The following is a 19,185-nucleotide window of genomic DNA, read 5'->3' on the forward strand; positions in this document are numbered from 1 at the left end:
GCGCGGTGGAATATGCTTTCAGCCAGGTCGAAAACACTCGCCGCGAAGAAGCCCGCACCCGAGTGGTTGGCGTACTGAACGCCGTTCATCGTGGACCTTCCCGCTCTGCGTTGTCACGTGTGGAACGGGACGCTATGAAGAGTCTCCGTGAAAATGAACGCATTGTGATTCTACCGGCAGATAAAGACAATGCGACTGTTCTTCTGGACAAGGCTGACTATGAAAAGAAGATGCTATCTCTTCTGGAAGACGGTGAAACCTATGTCCGCCTCAAGAAGGATCCGACACTAAAGCTGGAAAGAGAATTTCAAAAGTTGCTGTCCGACGTTTTTCTGGCCGTTCCTCCGAACCAAAAAGCTCTCTACTACAAACTGCTTAGCCACAATAGATCCGCATCTGCTTTCTATGGATTGCCCATCGTGGATTACACTCGCTCCCCCCTGCATAACCTCTAGAAGTTCTTGCACCAGGTCCTTTCTCCGCTCGTTGGCCAGAGTCCCAGTCACGTCCGCAATTCGCTCGACTTTGTCGAGAAGAACCGCAGCACCTCAATCGATGAAGATGAGGTGATGGTTTCGTTTGACGTTAAGTCCCTGTTCACGAGCGTCCCGATAGACCTTGCTGTCAGCGTTTGCACCACTGCCCTCGAGGCTGATGTTACTTTGCCGGAACAATCAGCGATAGACGTACTGGACCTGCGCGGGCTTCTAGACTTCTGCCTAAAGAACACATACTTCGTTTTCATGGGCAAGTTTTACAATCAGGTACACGAGACCCCCATGGGCGCCTCAGTTTCGGTTACGGCTGCCAATCTCACCATGGAAAAGCTGGAACAGCGGGCGTTGGCCTCCTTTGTCCCTTCCTCGAAGGTATTTTTCCGCTACATCGACGACTGCTTCTGCATCATCCAAAAAGGCGTGGTGAGCAAGTTTCTGGACCATCTTAACAGCCTGGAAAGAGCCATTCAGTTTACTATAGAAGAAGAATTGGACGGCAGACTGCCATTCCTTGACGTCCTTGTTTCACGGGAAGGCCAGGGTCAATCTTTCAGCGTATACCGACAGGAGATGCACACTGGCCGCTACCTATATTTAAACTCAGTGCACCCTGCCAGCCAAAAGAAGGCCGTTGTTAGCACGTTATTGCAGCGTGCGAAAAGGTTGTGCACAAGGCCCGAGGATGCGACCCTGGACGCGAAAAAGGTACGGGATGACCTCAAAAGCTGTGGATACCCTAGGCGCTTCATCGACGCGGTAGAACGTCAGTTGGCAAAACAAGGACTACCGGACGCCCGCCCTCCGCTCAAGAAACGGGCTTCTGTGCCGTATGTGCCGGATACAAGTGAATGCCTGGCACGTGTCCTACTTGAATATGACGGGCAGGTGGCACATGTCCCGGCCAGAAAGATGCGCCATCAACTTGTAAAGGTGAAAAACACACTGCCAAAGGAAAGGTTCTTCGGAGTTGTCTACGAAATCCCCTGCGCAGCCAGCAACGGTGTGTATATCGGGGAAACTGGGAACTACCGGAAGCGATTGCAGCAGCACGCTCGGGACGTAAAAAATGAAAACACTCGCAACAACGCCTTAGCGGAGCACGCCGTCGTGAATGGCCACAACATTGACTGTGACAAGGCAAGGATCATCGCAACCGAAAAAGTAGCAGCATCACGACTTCATCTGGAATCCCTAATCATACAAACTACGTCACACACGTTAAACCGGAACGACGGTAATTTACACCCGATATACGCACGCTCCTTGCGCCGATTATTCAATCATATTTAAACAACCCTTGTTTAGTGATGAATTCATTGTGAACAAGGCTTCCGTGCGGGAGCCGAAACGTCAAGAACGAACCTTTTTTCACTGGTCAGCGTCTTATTTTTTTCAAATCAAGGGCTTCTAAAACGTAGGCGCCGATTGCATGAGTCGTTTGTAAAGTGCCGGAGGTTTATGCCTTATGCCCAATGTACAGTGCTACTATCCGGTGTTTGCAATGGGTATCTGTGCCAATGAAGTGTGATAGTGTTTGTGGGTTGTTTTCCGTCTTCTTCCGTTCTCCAGTTATGCGCTGTTCAGTGTGTACATGCTGAACTTTATGGTGCAGACGTGTTTAAACTTTCTGTCTGATGTTTTGTATGGTTTTTATTTTCCCTTTTGCCAGATGTATAATGTTAGCCCCATATTCTGTCCGTGCGAGTTTCCCTGTGCCTCCATGTGTCACTGTGTAAAGTGCCTTCGGTCTTGTCTACCACATGAACAAAAGCGTTGTGGGCTCCAAAGGTAGCTTTTTCTATGTGAAAAAACTTTTCCGAGGGGGGGAGGGGGCATATGTGATGTGCAAACGCAATCGTCGGGGGGATTTCGAGCGTGGTGCGTCCACAGTGGCCCGTCGGACAGCGGAGCGCTGCGCGTGCCAGCCAATCGTTGTGCGTGTGCGCGTGCGAATGGTGTGTGCGAGGCGACGGCGACGAAGCGCGTGGCGAGCAGGAGGAGCGGAGAGCTGGCGTGTCAGAAAACCGAGGTGTGAAGGAAGACAGCGCAGCGGAGGTCGTGTCATTCAAGCGTGGAGGTGTCAGCCGTCTAACGTTGGGTCCGTGCTACCGTGGATCTCCCTTGGATAACCGATGCAAGCCTCCAGCGTTCCTTGCAAGCGTGGAGGTGGCAGCCGATGGACTGAGGGTCCGTGCTGCCTAAAGGTAACCTTGGATAGCCTGCTTTAAGCCCCTGGCGTCGCACTACAACCACCCGCGTCCGCCCTGTCTGCAAGGCATCCCCGCTTCACCTGGGATGCACAGTACCTGATGAACTCTACTTTTATTCTGTTGTCTTGTACGCGTGTTGAGTTTGTGTTTTTCTTGTTTTCGTGTCCGTTTCTTATTGGCCCCTCTTCCTTTAAATTGTAAATACGGCTTCGTTTTGCTTTGTTTGATCTCTTTGTTCTCTTGTTCAAATCTGCACGCGATAGCGTTCCCCTTCGGAATGTCGGGGACGCGCTACCAATTCGCGATACAGTACGCCATGACACAAATGAAGATCTTTCAAATCTATAGCATGGTCTTCTTCCGGCAATGCTTCAAACAATGTGGGGCAGTTTGAGGATATTTTGTGGAGCCAATGGTTTCAGGCTGCCAGCATTTGTTGCGTGCGGCTTATTAGGGTGATGACTGCCTTCTCTGCAAAGAGAGACTTGAAACCAACGTCGACATAGAAATCCCTCTCGACGAACTGCCTGACATCCCTGCTAAATCTTTTCTCTCATTCTCGTAGTGTTCTCCGAAGGCGCAGCTGCTGGGGAGAGACTATTTTGATACTCATTCGATACTCGATAACGTGGTTATGGATTTCGTTGTTGGGAAACCACAAGACTCAGTTAATTCCAAAGGTCTTTCGGACGTGGAAGCAGTAGTTGTGTTCACTGCCAACTGTTAGAGCGACGGGTTCCTTCCTGAACAGGATCAGCACCCCCGGCAGGCTGTTCATCATGTCACTGTAACAAAAGAACTGTAGCGCGACCAAGACGAACACAATAGAAGCACACAGGGCTAGCGCTAAACTTCATCAAACTTTATTCACCGATACTAGGGCAAGGGAACTACTGGAGGCATTTCATATAAGGAAGAGAGGCGTATATTGTGTTAGCGATACGTCTGTGAATTTATACAAATCGGAGATGGCATATCTTGAACGGTTCTGTTGATAGTGGTGTATGTGATCTGGTGTCTGCACGTGATCGGGGTTTTTTCCTTATATTTGCTGCGCTACCGGTGAATAAAGTTAGATGAAGTTTAGCGCTAGTCCTGTGTGCTTCTATTCTTGTGTTCGTCTTGGTCGCGCTACAGTTCTTTTGTTACAGTATGTACCATCTAGCCCAACAAAAAGTTCTTCTAAATCATCATGTCACTGTTTAATGGCGCAGCATCAAACTGTGCACTGGAATCAAGCAAGACTCGCGTTTCTGCAGGGTTTCGTGGATGGCCAACACCAATGATGGGGAGTCATCAACGCTCTTCTCCCTCTCGAAGCAGTGAGGCTTCCTCTGCGGAGCCGTTTTTGAACATCTTGCCAATGAAGTTTGTGAACTGTTCCCTCAGTTCTGTCTTCTTCTTGAAGGCTCGCTTGTGCCGAATTAAATGAGGTCATGGCAAGCAAGATTAAAAAATCAGCTACTCGAAAAACTTCCCCGATCAACGTTGTACCACCTTATCAAAACTTTTTGCACCGCAATCGCCTGGATTGCGGTATACATGGTTGAAGTGGTTTTCGTGAGCGAGCTCGCGACTTTACAGTGTATATCCTCGAAGTGTTTTTCGAATGGGTTCTATAGCCCAATATCATTTGAAAGTTATCGCCAGTAAAAGGAAGTGGAACGACATAGGCTCTGAATGTGTATCTTACACTTTTCTTCGAGATAGACGTGCGGCCTAGCCCTTATTGGGACGATGGCAGTGAAAGGCTTCTATATTATATTCTTCTCTAAAAAGTGCGCTTGCTCGCGTAATAGTTTTTGGCATTCAGTGCGTAGCTGCTCACTCGTATCAATTTTTATTTCCTTGATTGCAGGAAAGCTTGTCGAGTGTTTAGATGTTGCCATGCCTCGTGTATGTTACAAGCTAAAGTAGAAAAGATCCCACTGGCAATATATAGTCACTATAGTCGCGATTCGTGTTCGAAAAAAAATACGTTAGAGCTCATATGAAAAGAAATCTGCAGGTGGATGAACCCAGCCAACGAGCGACCGTGTTCAATTGCATTTTCTAACGGCGCGTCTTTTCGTTGTACAGGTTGGTCACTGAATTGGACGCCTACGACCAGGCGGGCATGATGGCGGGTGAATTGACCGTGGCTGAACAAAGAAAGGAGTTGTGCCTGTGGGGCTACAAGGTCCGAACAAGAGGTGCGTGTTCAAGGAAACAGCCTCTTTCAGCAATTCCAGGTCCGAGAGTAACAATCAGTTGTCAAGACTAGTTCGCCGCCATTAAAAAAAATACGCTAGTTCCCTGGCACTCCCTGAGGCGCCAAGATGGACCGTGGACAAAGGCAGGGAAAGGAAGTGCTTCCCGATGGAACCCGTTCAGACGCATTGGCCTCGGGTCCTCTACTCTTCCCAATGTTGCTCCACTTATGCAGGGTGGCGGCGTACGTCAATGCTGGCATTACTGGCACTCGATTAAGCCAGCCTCACGAATGAAAACGAGTCAAAATTGTTCGCCCATATTCTGCAGAATGCTGTTAGTTATTAGGAGCTCTCCCCCACTCTTGCACGGAGCAGGTGCGAGACTGGAAGAGCGGAAGAAAGGCCAGCGGAAGAGGTTTGGTTTACCCAAAATGGCTTAGCTTTCATTCTATAGTGTAAGGGTGAAAGCTTCGATGCTTCCCGTTCGACCATGTTCTTCCTTGTTTTTGCAGATTTCGTCTATGTTATTTTACCTTAGGATGTCTCTTTCAATGCAACATAAAGCAATGGAATACACGACAAATCCTCAAATGGCAGTGCCTGGCGGTCAGGTCACAAACAATGTACACAAAATATTAGCCCAACATAAATTTAAAATCAAACAAGTTATCTTGGACATTCGATGTAAATGTTCTCCTAATTACCCGTCTTCGGCTGGCATTCAGCGCAGGCTGTGGCAATTTATGAAATGTGGTTGGAAAGAAATATTGATGCCTTATTTTTTCATAAATTGGTTGTGACCTTGGGGATCAGGTGCAGTTTTTTTTTATCTTAGTCAGCGGCCTAGGGTATAACAAGGGCTTAGATATTTTGGTTCTATTTTTCTGAAAATGTGGCGGAACTTTTTTGGTGTGTATTTCAGAACAGAGTTCTCGGTTATTTTCGGCATATGTTATTTCCTACGGATGAACTACCTTTTGTTTTCGGCGATATAACGCGGCACTGTTGTGGAAAGACGATCACTGAAGTTTATCTTGGCTTTTTTCTCAGTGAGCACTTATTTTCTTGTAATGAACACAAAATGGTACGTAATTATTTGCTAAGCGTTTATAGGTGTGCTTACAGAAGTAAATCTGTTATGCCAAATAAATTATGGAAGCCTTTAACAAAAACTTACGTTGAACAAATCAAAGTGGGGTTGTGTGCCTGTTAACAAATCATGATTTGCAGGTGGCCTTAGCATAGGGCAGACCGGTCGCTGCTTCCATGAACGCCTATGGGAACACGCTGCTTCTTGCAAATCATCTCAATCTTACAACCTGCCTGAGCAATATTTGAAAACATTATTGGCTGTTCTAAAGGACAACTTGTAAGGGAGCTTCTTGAGGCGTCATTTATCGATAGGTTAGGAAGCAATGAGTGGGTGAATGAAGCGTCTACTGTTCTGTTGCGAAAGGAATCTATGTTTATAAATGCTGCGTAATTACTTGAGTTTTGCTGCTTGAAGGTGGAAAAGACGCTTCCTGTTACTTTACGTGCAATTTTATATCATCGTTTAGGCCCGTATTATATTGGATCAGATTGTTTTTATCTTGCCCCTCGTCTTGATCAGTGGTTAGCTGGGCACGCGCATTCAGTTCCTCGAGCTCGTAATTCTGCTTCCGTTTCTTTCAAGTGCAAGTGAGCGCTCGTCAAGTGTCCCTATCTTGTCCTCGTTTGTCTCGCGCTAAGCCTGCCTGCAACGTTGAAGTTGGTTGTGAAGATTCGTCGCTGCGTTATCTGGTTTGTTTCACTAGCTTGAGTGGGAGGGTGGGTATCACGTGGTCTGCGTGTTGATGAAAGCGATGAGGTGTAATTTTGTGGTGAGCAAGACGTGACACTTTTTCGGGACGTGTATGCACGGCTTGTGACAGTCTCTTTACAAGCAGTGGAGAAACCTACTTAATCTGCTTACTCTATTAGGTGGGCGAGGAAAGGGAAGAAAAAACGCTGCGCTAGAAGACGAGGTTTGGCGAAGATGTCGGGCATCTTCCTCTTGATTTCGAGTGGAATGTCATTAACTCGCGTTTCTTCCCTCACCCACTCTGCCCCCGTCCGGTCTCTTTACGTTATACATATCGTTTTTGTTTCCATAGATCGCTGCGTTGTCCTTAGCTTACGCTGAACCCTTTTCGTTAGCCTCCAGGTTTCTGCGCTCACCAAAGACGGTGCACTGCAAGTTGACACGTTCATGTAGAGTAGCCAGATGTGTTATGAAAATAACGTTTCCGTAGGAAACAGGTCGCATTTTACAAGTATTGATGGTTGTTAAACTTGCGGCGAACTATTCCGTAGTTTCTGTTGTATATGATTCAAGGAGCTAAGATTACCAGAATAACTAGTAGCACAAAATATAATAAGCGTATCATCCGCCAATTCATACAGATGACTGGTTACTACTTTAGCGAATTTCTATGATTCGCAAAGGTAAGAGCTAGGGACTCAACTTAGAAGCCTGGGGGACTTCGGGCTGAATAAATGTAAAATTGCTTAAACATTGCACACTAATGCCTATCATGTGCAAAGATTGTTAATATGTTCAAAAAAGATTTGCGAAACCCTAATAAAGCTAGTTTCGTTAGCAGAATATCACGACAAACAGCATAAAATCTCGTAGAGCAGCCCCGAAAGGGAGCACGTGCAACACGGTCTCCATAATGCATGCGGAGCACAAGAGAATATCAAGTGAGCCGCTTCTTGGAACAAAGCATTCCGAAGCGATAAGTTCCTGTACTCCAATCGGAAAATAGGAACGGCCCAATCAGGCTCGTCAGCGCGCGTGGCAAGACATAGGTGAACTTGGACAGGAGCATAGGAACCAGAACAAAGATCCGCGCACCACGCTCAACTAATTTTATTAAACACGACCTTCCGTATCCCCTGGAGCAAACGCGCAAGGCTCGCTGTACGGCACTAAGGCGCCGATCGTGACTTTTGCTGGAAGAATTCGTTCGAAACCATTGATAATACAGCGCAACTTCCATTGCCACGCAAGGTGAATTCTTGGTCAAATGTTTAGGGGAATGCCCCAAGGTGGAGTAGATTTGTAATAAGGGAGTAATTATTCATTGGCATCCACCCAAGCGCAGCCGTACGGCTGCAGAGGAGAGCTATACACGTTTCTCCGAAAATTCGTTAAAGAAAAATTCGTCCTGGTCCAGGGTTCGAACCCGGGATCCACGCTTCACCGGAGCAGTCGCTCTAGCAACTAAGCTAACCGGCACGGTGAATTTATGGTAGGGCGAGAGCGAATTGTTATTTATTATTGAAGTTATTGATCAATTCGCTCTCTCCCTACCATGAGCTTGACGTCCCGGTTAGCTCAGTTGGTAGAGCGATTGCTCTGGTAAAGCGATGGTCCCGGGTTCGAACCCCGGACCAGGACGAATTTTTCTTTAACTGCGAATTTTCCGAGAAAGGTGTATAGATTTCCTTTGTAGCCGTATGTCTGCTCTTGGCTGGATGCCAATGAGTAATTAGTCGATTATTACAAGGTGAATTCTTGCTTGTTGAAAACTATTTTAGGAGTTCCCGGGCTTCAAATGCTGACTTTTAACGGCAGTCCTTACAGGAGAAGAGCAGGGCCTACGCCTGCGGGTGGAATGAGCGTGCGGTGGCAATTGACCACCCTCGTCATTGTTAGCGCAAGCGCATGTTTCCTTAACCGTTCATTCTTGTACCTGCTGGTTTGTCGTGTGAACCTCTTCTGAGCGGAATCTCAGAGCCCACCTGCGTGAATCGGGCCAGCGAGCTTGTCATGGGCCGAAGAAGAAAGAGCCCCGCACCGTTTCAGCTCCCTCAGGCTAGGGGCAGTGCGTCCTTCAACCGAAGAGCCACGTGTGGCCACCGGCCTCATCGTTTTTGCGTCGCCCTGCGCGCACGTGGCCACTCGTCTGCGTGTGCTGCTCCACGTTTGCCCCGCGTCATTCCTACTGTCGAGGCGCCCGAGCTGCCAGAAAAGTGACTAAAGTTTTGGCCACGACTTTGAAGAGAAAATGTTGAAATTAATTTATTCATTTTGTCATGAAATTAGTGCAGTAAGATATTTAATTCCATAGCATTATTAGACGACAAGAATTATTCGTTACATAAAGCTAAAAGTAATAAAATTATTGCACTTGAGGCAGTCTATCCAGTCATCCTACTCGGTAGGAGGATAGTATCGGCAGTATTCTATCATATTATCGTATATATCCAACTGTCCTATGGTTTCGTGGCCTTTGTTTGGTGCCGCATAAAAACAATATATATTATACTATTAAAGCGCGCCAATTACGTGCGCAAGCAATCTTGCATAACTTTTGTCAGAGAGCATCCAGAGTAAGCTTTATCCATCTGGTCACTTCATCAAAAATACTTAACAATGAAGTTGGACTATCTCCAGAGCAGGGCCTCTCGTGTCATTTCGCCAGTTATAATTACCGGACCAGTGAGACCCAACTGAAGCTCGAATTTTCAATCCATCCGTCGAAAATTCGTCGAGATGTTGCCCATTTATCTCTCTTTCATAAATACGGCCATGCCGGTTATTCACCGCTAACGCATCTATAACGTCCCACCTACTTATCACATAGATCAGATAATAACTGCAGCTACCGCCGCATTTATGACGCTACACAAGCTTATATCTTTTTGTCCTTCCCGCGTGCCACACGCCTGTCGAACGATATTCCGAAATGCACAGCCGCGCACATCATCACGAACATCTATTCGCGAATTTCTACTCAAATACTTCGTTGATAATGCTTAGCGCGTGATTTCTATACTCCTGATAATTGGTTTTTTGGGGGAAAGGAAATGGCGCAGTATCTGTCTCATATATCGTTGGACACCTGAACCGCGCCGTAAGGGAAGGGATAAAGTAGGGAGTGAAAGAAGAAAGGCATATCACTGTTTTTGGCCGCTTGACACTCTTTCCTCGATGATTCTGTTTGTGCGCAGCTGTCCTCATGTTTTTGTCTGTATTTGCATTATAAATTGTGTATTCACCTTATTTTGTTCCATGACGCATAGTTCTGTTTTGTGAATTGCGACATCTTATCCTTCAAGTTTTTAGCTGTTTTGTTGTACTTACCATAATGCTTTTGTTTCTAACCTACTTTACAAAAACTTCTGTATTTGAGACCCCTTACTAAATGCTTCTTTTGAGACCTGAATTTATAAATAAAATAAAATAACATAAATTGAACAACATACATGAACTGTGCCGTTCCAGTATGCTGGTAGCTGCATATTGCTCGCGTTTAAATGTGTTCTTTAAATGGGCTCTCAAAGCAGTAATATTTCGCAGGTCACATTATTGACGAACCTTACGTGGAGGATCATCACTTCGGATTCCTCGAGGTAAGTGCGCATGTAGTTTTTCTGTTTTTCTTTCCAGCCTCCAAACAAGCTTCCTCGCCGTTCTTTCACCGAGAACAGGGTCGGGGGCCAGATTCTACACCGCGTTGGCACATTGGCCTGTGAGCAAAATCTAAAAGCACCGCGGTCCGCTTCCATTGTGGCCATGTTAAGGAAACCCTCCAAATGAGTGTCCATTACCCCCCGTGAGCTCTAGCAGCCGGTGGCAATTATTTGCTTCTATTCTTTCTTCGCTAGCATCATATAAACACACATGACAGGGGATGGCAGACGAGGCAAAATTACATGGCTTACTGTCCGTTGCCTACAAGTCATTTGGCAAGGTAAGAATTTAGAGAACATTATTTCTTTATTTTATTTACAAAACACTGCAGATCGAATGGGTCCAAGCAGTAGAAAGTACATTCATTTGTTAATAAGACCTGTGCCTCAGAATCAGCACAAATAGGGCGGTCACAAATAATTTTACACAAGAAATTGTACACTGACACAAATCAACACAGTTGTAATATAAAGTACATGATGCGGAATTTCGTGCCGCAAACACTGCCGAATAAACAAAATAGACTATGTCTGAGCTAATAAATAACCATTTTTAATCATGGAGCCATATAAATAAGCTCTCCCGGCATTGGAGAAAGGAGAGGTGAATCCTTAGACAACTCATTAAAATCGGATATCAGTTTCGCCAAGAATGAACATTTCTTCGAATTTGTGCGGGCAAAGACTGGTTTGATGATACGCACGTGTTTATGTCGGGAAGGCCTGCAGCAGTGCGCCTTTCGAAGCAATCATTTGGCTGAATGCCTAGTTTTTCTATATACAGAGAACGAAACAGAAAAAAGCGCAGCCTTTCTTCTTCCAGCCAAAGGTTCAGACCTGTCTCAAGTCCCTTCGCTTATGCCAGTTATCTTTGGGTGTTTTCTAATTTTTTCTATCTTCGTTGGAGTGTATGGGTGCCATAACATGCTAGCCTTTTCAAGAGTGGGTCGAACTAAGGATTTGTATGCTTGATGCTGAAGTGCTTTGGATGAATTGCTGAGTTTATATTTTAGGAATCCTAGCTTGCTGCTCACAGATGATCATATGTTAGTTATGTGTTGAGCATTTAACATCCAACGTTAAAGTCACCCCCTGGTACCGGTATTCATCTACTCGACTAATTATGTTGTCCATAGTACCATACGTAAATTTCATTTTGTTGACATTGCTGGTAGCGCTTATATAAACGGTTTAAAGAAAAGTTAATAAACTTTTTGCACCAATCTGCTAGAACCTGCAAGTTCGCGTTTAAGGTAAGAGAGAATGAATATAGAAAGTAAATTTGGGAACGTAAGTCACACAAATCTGAACAGCGGCGGGCGACACCAAGCACAGCCAGGCAGAGCACACCAGCTACCTCGCACGGCCGCGCTTCGGCTGTTTCATCTTCATCGGCTGCAGGGCAAGACCGTCCGTTATGGTTCGCTGCAATACTTGCAAAAATAGTGCAGTCATCGGCGGATAACCTGACCGAACAGATCGCTGGTTTAAATATTAAATAAATCAAGTCCCAAGACGGAGCCTTGTGGAACACCCGAGTAAACATCTAGAAAGCGAGAGCAGTGCTCTTCAATATCCACATCATCATCATCATCATCATCAGCTCGACTACGCCCACTGCAGGGCAAAGGCCTCTGAAATATGTCACAACCCAAGCTATGGCTTGAGGATCGATGCCTATTGCTTTCAATTTAGTTATTAGCTTATGAGGAGGAACCTTATTGAATGCTTAGCAGAAGTTCACAAATGTAACATCAACCTAGCTGGCCGCTGTCGAGTTTTACTTAGTTCGTGTACGGTGTGGAAAATCTTTGCCAAAGGCGGTATTGTCTGTTGCAAATTAATACATTCGTATATATAAAACTGATTAAATATTTCAGTATAATATGCTCCATTAATTTGTAAGGAAAATAATTGAGTGATATCGGTGGTAATTATTAATTTCCGATAGGTTTCTATTTTTAATACACGTGCAAAGCACGCAACACGCCTGTCATGAGACCGAATGCCTGAATCTAAGGAGATTATGAGAATGAGAGATTATTATGAGAGATTATGAGAAGAAATCTCGCCAGAATTTTTTCAGGTCTTTTTAAGAATGCTGAGGCGATATTATCAGAGCCTGCCGATTGTTTCGAGATCCAGTTCCAATAGTGGTTCGATAACAATTTCTTAGCAAACGTTAATGCTTTTTGCCCCACCAGTGACTGGCGTCCTATGAATTTTCAGTCACCCATGAAAACAGTCTGGCTTTCCGGAATGGGTACAAGGAGTAGATCATATTCACGCCATTAGACACGATAATACTAGTGGCCAGAATACAACAAGCACTTGCAAAATTGTAGAACGCAAAAAAAAACACGTATCTTTCCTTCGAAATATCTACAATTATGCGGAGGAAAAGGCCCTATAAAATACCTACAAAAACTAGGGCAGTGTCCTGACTCAACTTCAGAGGAAGTGACTTTATAAAAATCATGAAGCGTGTAAGCCAAAGCAACAAACTCTCCCTTGTTTTCACTACAGCTTCACAGGAAGCAATCAGAGAATTAAAATGGGAATCCGACATTATAAAAGCTCATGAAGGACCCTTCCGAACTCTAAAATTTCTTCATGACAGTGCTCTGCTAAGCATGCCCAGAGCTACAATTACTGCGTTTGATTGAGGATCTCAACACTCAAATCAAAATTAAATCGGAACGATGGGACTATGCATTAATAAGGTGCAAACTTAAGCAGTGTTCGACACTCTGGGAGCACGTCACTATTCAATGAGAGGCAGTTGTATAGTGGAAGTAGCAGTTGTGACGCAATTGTAAACAGCAGTTCACAATTGGTAGTGAGGTGCTGGAAGTGGTAAAGGAACACGCCTAGTTAGAGAAGGTAGAAGATTAGTGGAACCGGATTCATCATCATCATCAGCAGCAGCAGCCTGACTACACCCACTGCAGTGCATAGGCCTCTCCCATGTCTCTCCAATTAACAGGGTTCCTTGCCAGCTGCGCCCACCCTATGCCTGCGAACTTCTTAATCTTATCCGCCCACCTAACCTTCTGCCGCTCCCTGCTACGCTTGCCTTCTCTTGGAATTCTGTTACCCTTAAGGACCAGCAGTTATTTTCCCTTCGCATTACAAGGCCTGCCCAAGCCCATTTCTTCATCTTGATTTCGACTAGGATGTGATTAACCAGCGTTTGTTCCCTCACCCACTCTGCTCGCTTCCGGTCTCTTAACGTTACACCTATCATTTTTCGTTCCATGGCTTGCTGCGTTGTCCTTAATTTAAGTTGAACCCTTTTCGTTAGCCTCCACGTTTCTGCCCCGTAGGTGACTACCGGTAAGATACAGCTGCTGTACACTTTGCTCTTGAGGGATATTGGTAGCCTGCTGTTCATGATCTGTGAGAACCTGTCATATGCGCTCCACCCCATTCTTATCCTTCTAATTATTTCCCTCTCATGATCCGGATCAGATGTCACTACCTGCCCCAAGTAGACGTATTCTTTTACCACTTCCAGCACCTCACTTCCCATTGTGAAGGGCTGTTCCCTTGCTTGGCTGTTGAATATTACTTTGGTTCTGTACATGTTAATTTCTAGACCCACCATTTTGTTCTGCCTGTCTAAATCAAGGATCATTCTTTGCAATACATCTAGAGAATGACTTAGCAAGGCAATGTCACCAACGAATAGAAGATTAGTTAAGTATTCTCCATTAACTCTTATCCCCAACTGTTGCCAATTCAGGCCTCTGATTACCTCCTGTAAACAGGCGGTGAATAGCACTGGCCAGATCGTATCTCCTTACCTGACGCCCTTTCTTATTGGTATTTTATTGCTGACTTTATGGAGGACTACGATAGCTGTGCAGTAGATATATATATCTTCCAGTATTTTCACATAAGGCTCTTCTACATCCTGACTCCGCAATGCCTGTATGACAGCTGAGGTTTCCAGAGAGTCCCGATTATCCAGAACCGGATTTTGACAAGGCAATAGCTGAAAAAATAAAAATGGGGTGGCACGCTTATACCAGGTTCACTCAGAATATATAGCAGTTTACCAATATTCCTCGAGAGAAAAAGTATATAGCACTTTCATCTTACCGGTAATCACCTACGTGGCAGAAACGTAGCGGTTAACGCAAAGGGCTCAACTTAATTTAAGGATAACGCAGCTAGGCATGGAAAGAAAAATGATACCGTTAAGAGATCGGAAGCGGGCACAGTGGCAGAGGGAACAAACGCGTGTTAATGATATCCTAGTCGAAATCAAGAGGATGAAATGGGCTTGAGCAAGGCACGTAATGCGAAGGCAAGATAACCGCTGGTCCTTAAGGGTAACGGAGTGGATTCCAAGAGAAGGCAAGCGTAGCAGGGGGCGGCAGAAGGTTTGGTGGGCGGATGCGATTAAGAAGTTTGCGGGCATGCGGTGGGCGCAGCTGGCCGACGACGCAGTTAATTGGAGAGACATGGGAGAAGCCTTTGCACTGCAGTGGGCGTAGTCAGACTGATGATGATGATCATGATGGTGATATCTATCTCGGGAAAGTAGTGACCGCAAGTCGGGACTATGAAAGTGAAATACCTAGATAAGTAAGAATGCCGCGGATTGCTTATGGCAGGTATTGTAAACGACTATCCCTCGGAAGGAAATTATGTAATACGTAGCTTCTATGTTGCCAGTACTGTCCTATATGGGGCAGGAACACGGAGGCTAGGAAAAGGAAAAGTGAAGACAATGCAGCCACCTATGAAGAGGAAAAGGGCAATTGTAATATTAAGAGTGAGGGAGACAGCACAGTGGCTCAAGGAACAAAGGCGAGTTGATGATATCCTAGTCGAAGTCAAGAATAACTAATGGGCATGGGCGCACAGTTCGAAGGAACGATTACCGATGGTCTCTGAGGCGTGGATTTCAAGCGAAGGCAAACGAACCCGGGCCAGCAGAGTGTAAGTTGGGTGAATTTAATTTAATTTCATTTAATTTACATAGCTTAAGGACCCACTAGTGGTATCACAGAAGTGGTGGGCACAAAAAAGTCAATTGCGCAAGTGTTATGTTGAAAAAAGGTCGGTAACAGCTTCGGCAAATGTGGATGGGCATGTAATGGCAGCGATGTCGTTGGGATTCGGATGTTTAGTGGGGTGAACAGAGTGCCCAAAATTGGCACAGGACTTAGAGGGGTATGAGAGAGGTCTTTGTCCTGCAATAGGAGTAGCTTCGGTGACAGTTGCGACGGTGGCTGCCTCTGTGACAGTGAAGAGCGCTAGCTTTAGCATCGGATCCGGCGACTTACCATTGTCAGTGACTATCAGCCTTCACGAAACGGGTGAGGCTGTCAGCGACAGAAAAATAATTAATAGCAGGGCATCCCAAAATACGGTCCTGGGTGGAACCTTTCGAGACAAAGTCTTGCTTGCGAGAGCCGCTTATGCAGCTACGATGTAATATGGTCATAATTTTCCGACATAATTTCACCTCGAAATAAACATTAAGAACAAAGCGAGCTAAGGACAACCTCTGCGTTCACATTGGTTTAAAATATAATATTATCGGGCGCCTTACTCTGCAGCTAACCGACATTACGAGCGAGAAACCCGCCCTGTTAACCCATAATATTAAATCTTCGCAATGCAACAAGGACCAAGAACGAAGGGAACACATCCACGATCGAGACTGTTGCTTAGCGCTGTTTTAATATTATCGAGCATTTCCAAATCGCCCAATATGCCGTTCTTCTACTGTTAATCCAGACAAGGTCAATTTGATGAAGTCGAGAGTTGGACGAAAACTCGTCTGGTCGGGGACGATCATAATAAAACTTAAAAGGAGGACGCCGACCAAAAGTAAAAAACAAAAAAAAAACAACAAAATGACGTTTCGGCTCCCGTCCGGGAGCCTTGTTCACAATGAGAAGGATTAGAAAGTGCATCAGGATTAAATACGTTTGAAAAGAGGGCGCAGGGAGCGTGCGTATACAGGAGTTAGATTTCCAGTGTTGCGATTGAGGGTGCGATTAGTCGTTTGAATGAATAATGATTCGAGGTGAAGGCGACGGTACAGATTCTTTTCAGTTGCCAGCACGTGTGCCCTACCCCAGTCCATATCGTGGCCAGTTGATACGGAGTGTTCGGCGATAGCATTAGAGTTCACTTTTTTGTTTCTAACGTCATTACAATGTTCTTTTAGGCGTCTATTAAAATCACCAGTCTCGCCGATGTAGACGCTGTCACAATCAGAGCACGGGACGCTGTAAACAACGCCAGGGTACTTTTCTTTGGGGAGAACGTCTTTGACGTTAACCAGCGCATGCCGAAGTTTCCTTGTGGGGACATGGGCAACGTGAACTTGGAATGTGCGCAGAATACGCGCCAAGGCTTCGCTTATTCCAGGTGTGTAGGGAACAGCGGCACGTTTCAGAGGGGACAACACGGGAGTTTCACGTGTCGGGCAAGATAACTGCTTTTCAGCGGATGCCACAAAAGCAGCTGGGTACTCGTTTCGCGCGAGTTCTTGCCGTACAGTACCAAAGTCGACTGCCCGATCTTCAGGAAAACTGCATATGCGTTCTGCGCGTTTGAACAAGGTTGTGGCAAAAGATTTCTTTTGATTAGCCGGGTGCACAGATTTGAAGTTAAGGTATCTTTCGGTGTGGGTGGGTTTCCTGTAGACGCTGAATGATAGCTTTCCACTGTTTCGTTTTACCAATACGTCCAGAAAGGGCAACGCGCCATTAATTTCTTCTTCGACGGTGAAATCAATCGCTTCTTCAATGGAATTTAAATGGGACGAAAAGGCCAGCAAATCATCTTTCCGAATGAGGCAGAAGCAGTCATCTACATATCTAAGAAAGATTCTTGGCGGTGATGGGGATGTTTCAAGGGCACGGCGCTCAACAAATTCCATAGTCAGATTCGCGACAGTCACTGAGATAGAGGCGCCCATTGGTGTGCCCTGAAGTTGTCGGTAAAAAGAGCCTTGGAAGACGAAATAAGTGTTGTCCAGGCAGAACTGTACGAGCCTGCGGAGATCTGAAATGTCAATGGGGGTCCTTTGTGGTAAACAATTGTCAGCTTCAAGGGCAGCAGAACACACTTGTACGGCGAGGTCAACGGGAACGCATGTGAAAAGCGACTTGACGTCAAACGAAACCATGTACTCGTCATCGTCCGGTGATACGTCGCTTACCTTCTTGATGAAGTCAGTCGAGTTGCGTACGTGTGTTGAGACGAGACCGACAAGTGGCCTGAGGATCCGGTGAAGGTAGCTGGATAAACTGTGAAGAGGAGAACGACTGTAGTCTACGATGGGCCGCATCGGCATACCAGGTTTGTGCACCTTTGGAAGCCCGTAAAGAGCGGGGGCGGAAGCATTCGTGCACAACAGTTTGAAGTAAAGTGCTTTGTGGGAAGGAGGAACGAATTTGAACACGTCAGAAAGTAGTCTTTGTAAAGCGCGCTGCACCTTTGTGGTCGGGTCCTTGTCGAGACGGGAGTAGGTGGCGTCATCTTGCATCTTGCATCTTGCATTCTGCTTATGTAGTCATTGCGGTCCAGAAGAACTGTCATGTTTCCTTTGTCTGCTGGAAGTATAACAAGATCCATGTTCTTGCGAAGGCTCCTCACAGCTTCACGCTGTTCAGTGGTCAGTGGGGACGTGTGATGCTGTGGGTGGTGCCTGGAGAGGACGCTGACAGCACGAGTCCTTGCTTCATCTCGGCGCGAAGTTTCAACCTGGTTAACCGCGTTTTCCACGGCACACACAAGTTTTTTGGCATCCAGGGTAGGTCCAGTGTTGAAATTTAGGCCCAGGTTTAAAACAGAAAGCTCGGCGCTGTTGGGTTTATAAGAAAAAAGGTTATGAACAACCGTTGAAGGCGCAGCTTTCTCTGTAGTTGAAGGGAGCGGAAGGAGTTGACGTAACTTGTTATTGTGTGCACGGTCAGCGGACCGAGACACCGTGGTTGCTTTATGATTGGCATGCAGCTGAATGCTAGGAAATTCCTTCGGGTAGCGGGATTCCAGGCGGCGGCGGGCGAAAAAGGCTTCATTTTCCATTGCTCTAAGCTTTTGTTTGCATTCAAGTATCCTGGCTTGGAGGAGCGAACGTTCAGCCTTCGCAATAACGTTCAGCCCGAAGGATGTGCAGACGGGACGAATCAAACGAAGCGATCGTGGAATAAGTGCTAAAGACTTGCACGTCAGGTTGAATTGAAGATGGCCTTTGAACGATGCGACACGGGTGACCAGGGACACGTACTGACGGATGCTTGTGACGATGGGTTGGCCGTACGCCCGGCGAAGGTTGATGAAGTCGAAAGTTGGACGAAAACTCGTCTGGTCGGGGACGATCATAATAAAACTTAAAAGGAGGACGCCGACCAAAAGTAAAAAACAAAAAAAAAAACAAAATGACGTTTCGGCTCCCGTACGGGAGCCTTGTTCACAATGAGAAGGATTAGAAAGTGCATCAGGATTAAATACGTTTGAAAAGAGGGCGCAGGGAGCGTGCGTATACAGGAGTTAGATTTCCAGTGTTGCGATTGAGGGTGCGATTAGTCGTTTGAATGAATAATGATTCGAGGTGAAGGCGACGGTACTGATTCTTTTCAGTTGCCAGCACGTGTGCCCTACCCCAGTCAATATCGTGGCCGGTTGATACGGAGTGTTCGGCGATAGCATTAGAGTTCACTTTTTTGTTTCTAACGTCATTACAATGTTCTTTTAGGCGTCTATTAAAATCACCAGTCTCGCCGATGTAGACGCTGTCACAATCAGAGCAGGGGACGCTGCAAACAACGCCAGGGTACTTTTCTTTGGGGAGAACGTCTTTGACGTTAACCA

At 46.0% G+C, this 19,185-nt stretch overlaps 1 protein-coding gene and 1 non-coding gene across 15 annotated transcripts in view; both read left to right on the top strand.

Moving 5' to 3' along the window:
- Positions 1-19,185, top strand: part of LOC144127822 (rifampicin phosphotransferase-like) — a 685,750-nt gene that overhangs the window by 97,514 nt on the left and 569,051 nt on the right. For all 14 annotated transcript variants that reach the window (XR_013313574.1, XR_013313577.1, XR_013313576.1 and 11 more), the window contains 2 exons: positions 4,787-4,899; positions 10,229-10,281. Coding sequence is in view for 6 of the 14 variants with exons in the window: in XM_077660767.1 (XP_077516893.1) it covers positions 4,787-4,899; positions 10,229-10,281 (166 nt within the window). In the remaining 8 variants the exon portion in view is untranslated. The remainder of the gene's footprint in view (positions 1-4,786; positions 4,900-10,228; positions 10,282-19,185) is intronic.
- Positions 8,250-8,323, top strand: TRNAT-GGU (transfer RNA threonine (anticodon GGU)). The gene has a single exon. It is a non-coding gene; the product is annotated as a tRNA-Thr (tRNA).

This window comes from Amblyomma americanum, chromosome 4 (genome assembly GCF_052857255.1).
Source record: "Amblyomma americanum isolate KBUSLIRL-KWMA chromosome 4, ASM5285725v1, whole genome shotgun sequence".
Lineage (NCBI taxonomy): Eukaryota > Metazoa > Arthropoda > Arachnida > Ixodida > Ixodidae > Amblyomma > Amblyomma americanum.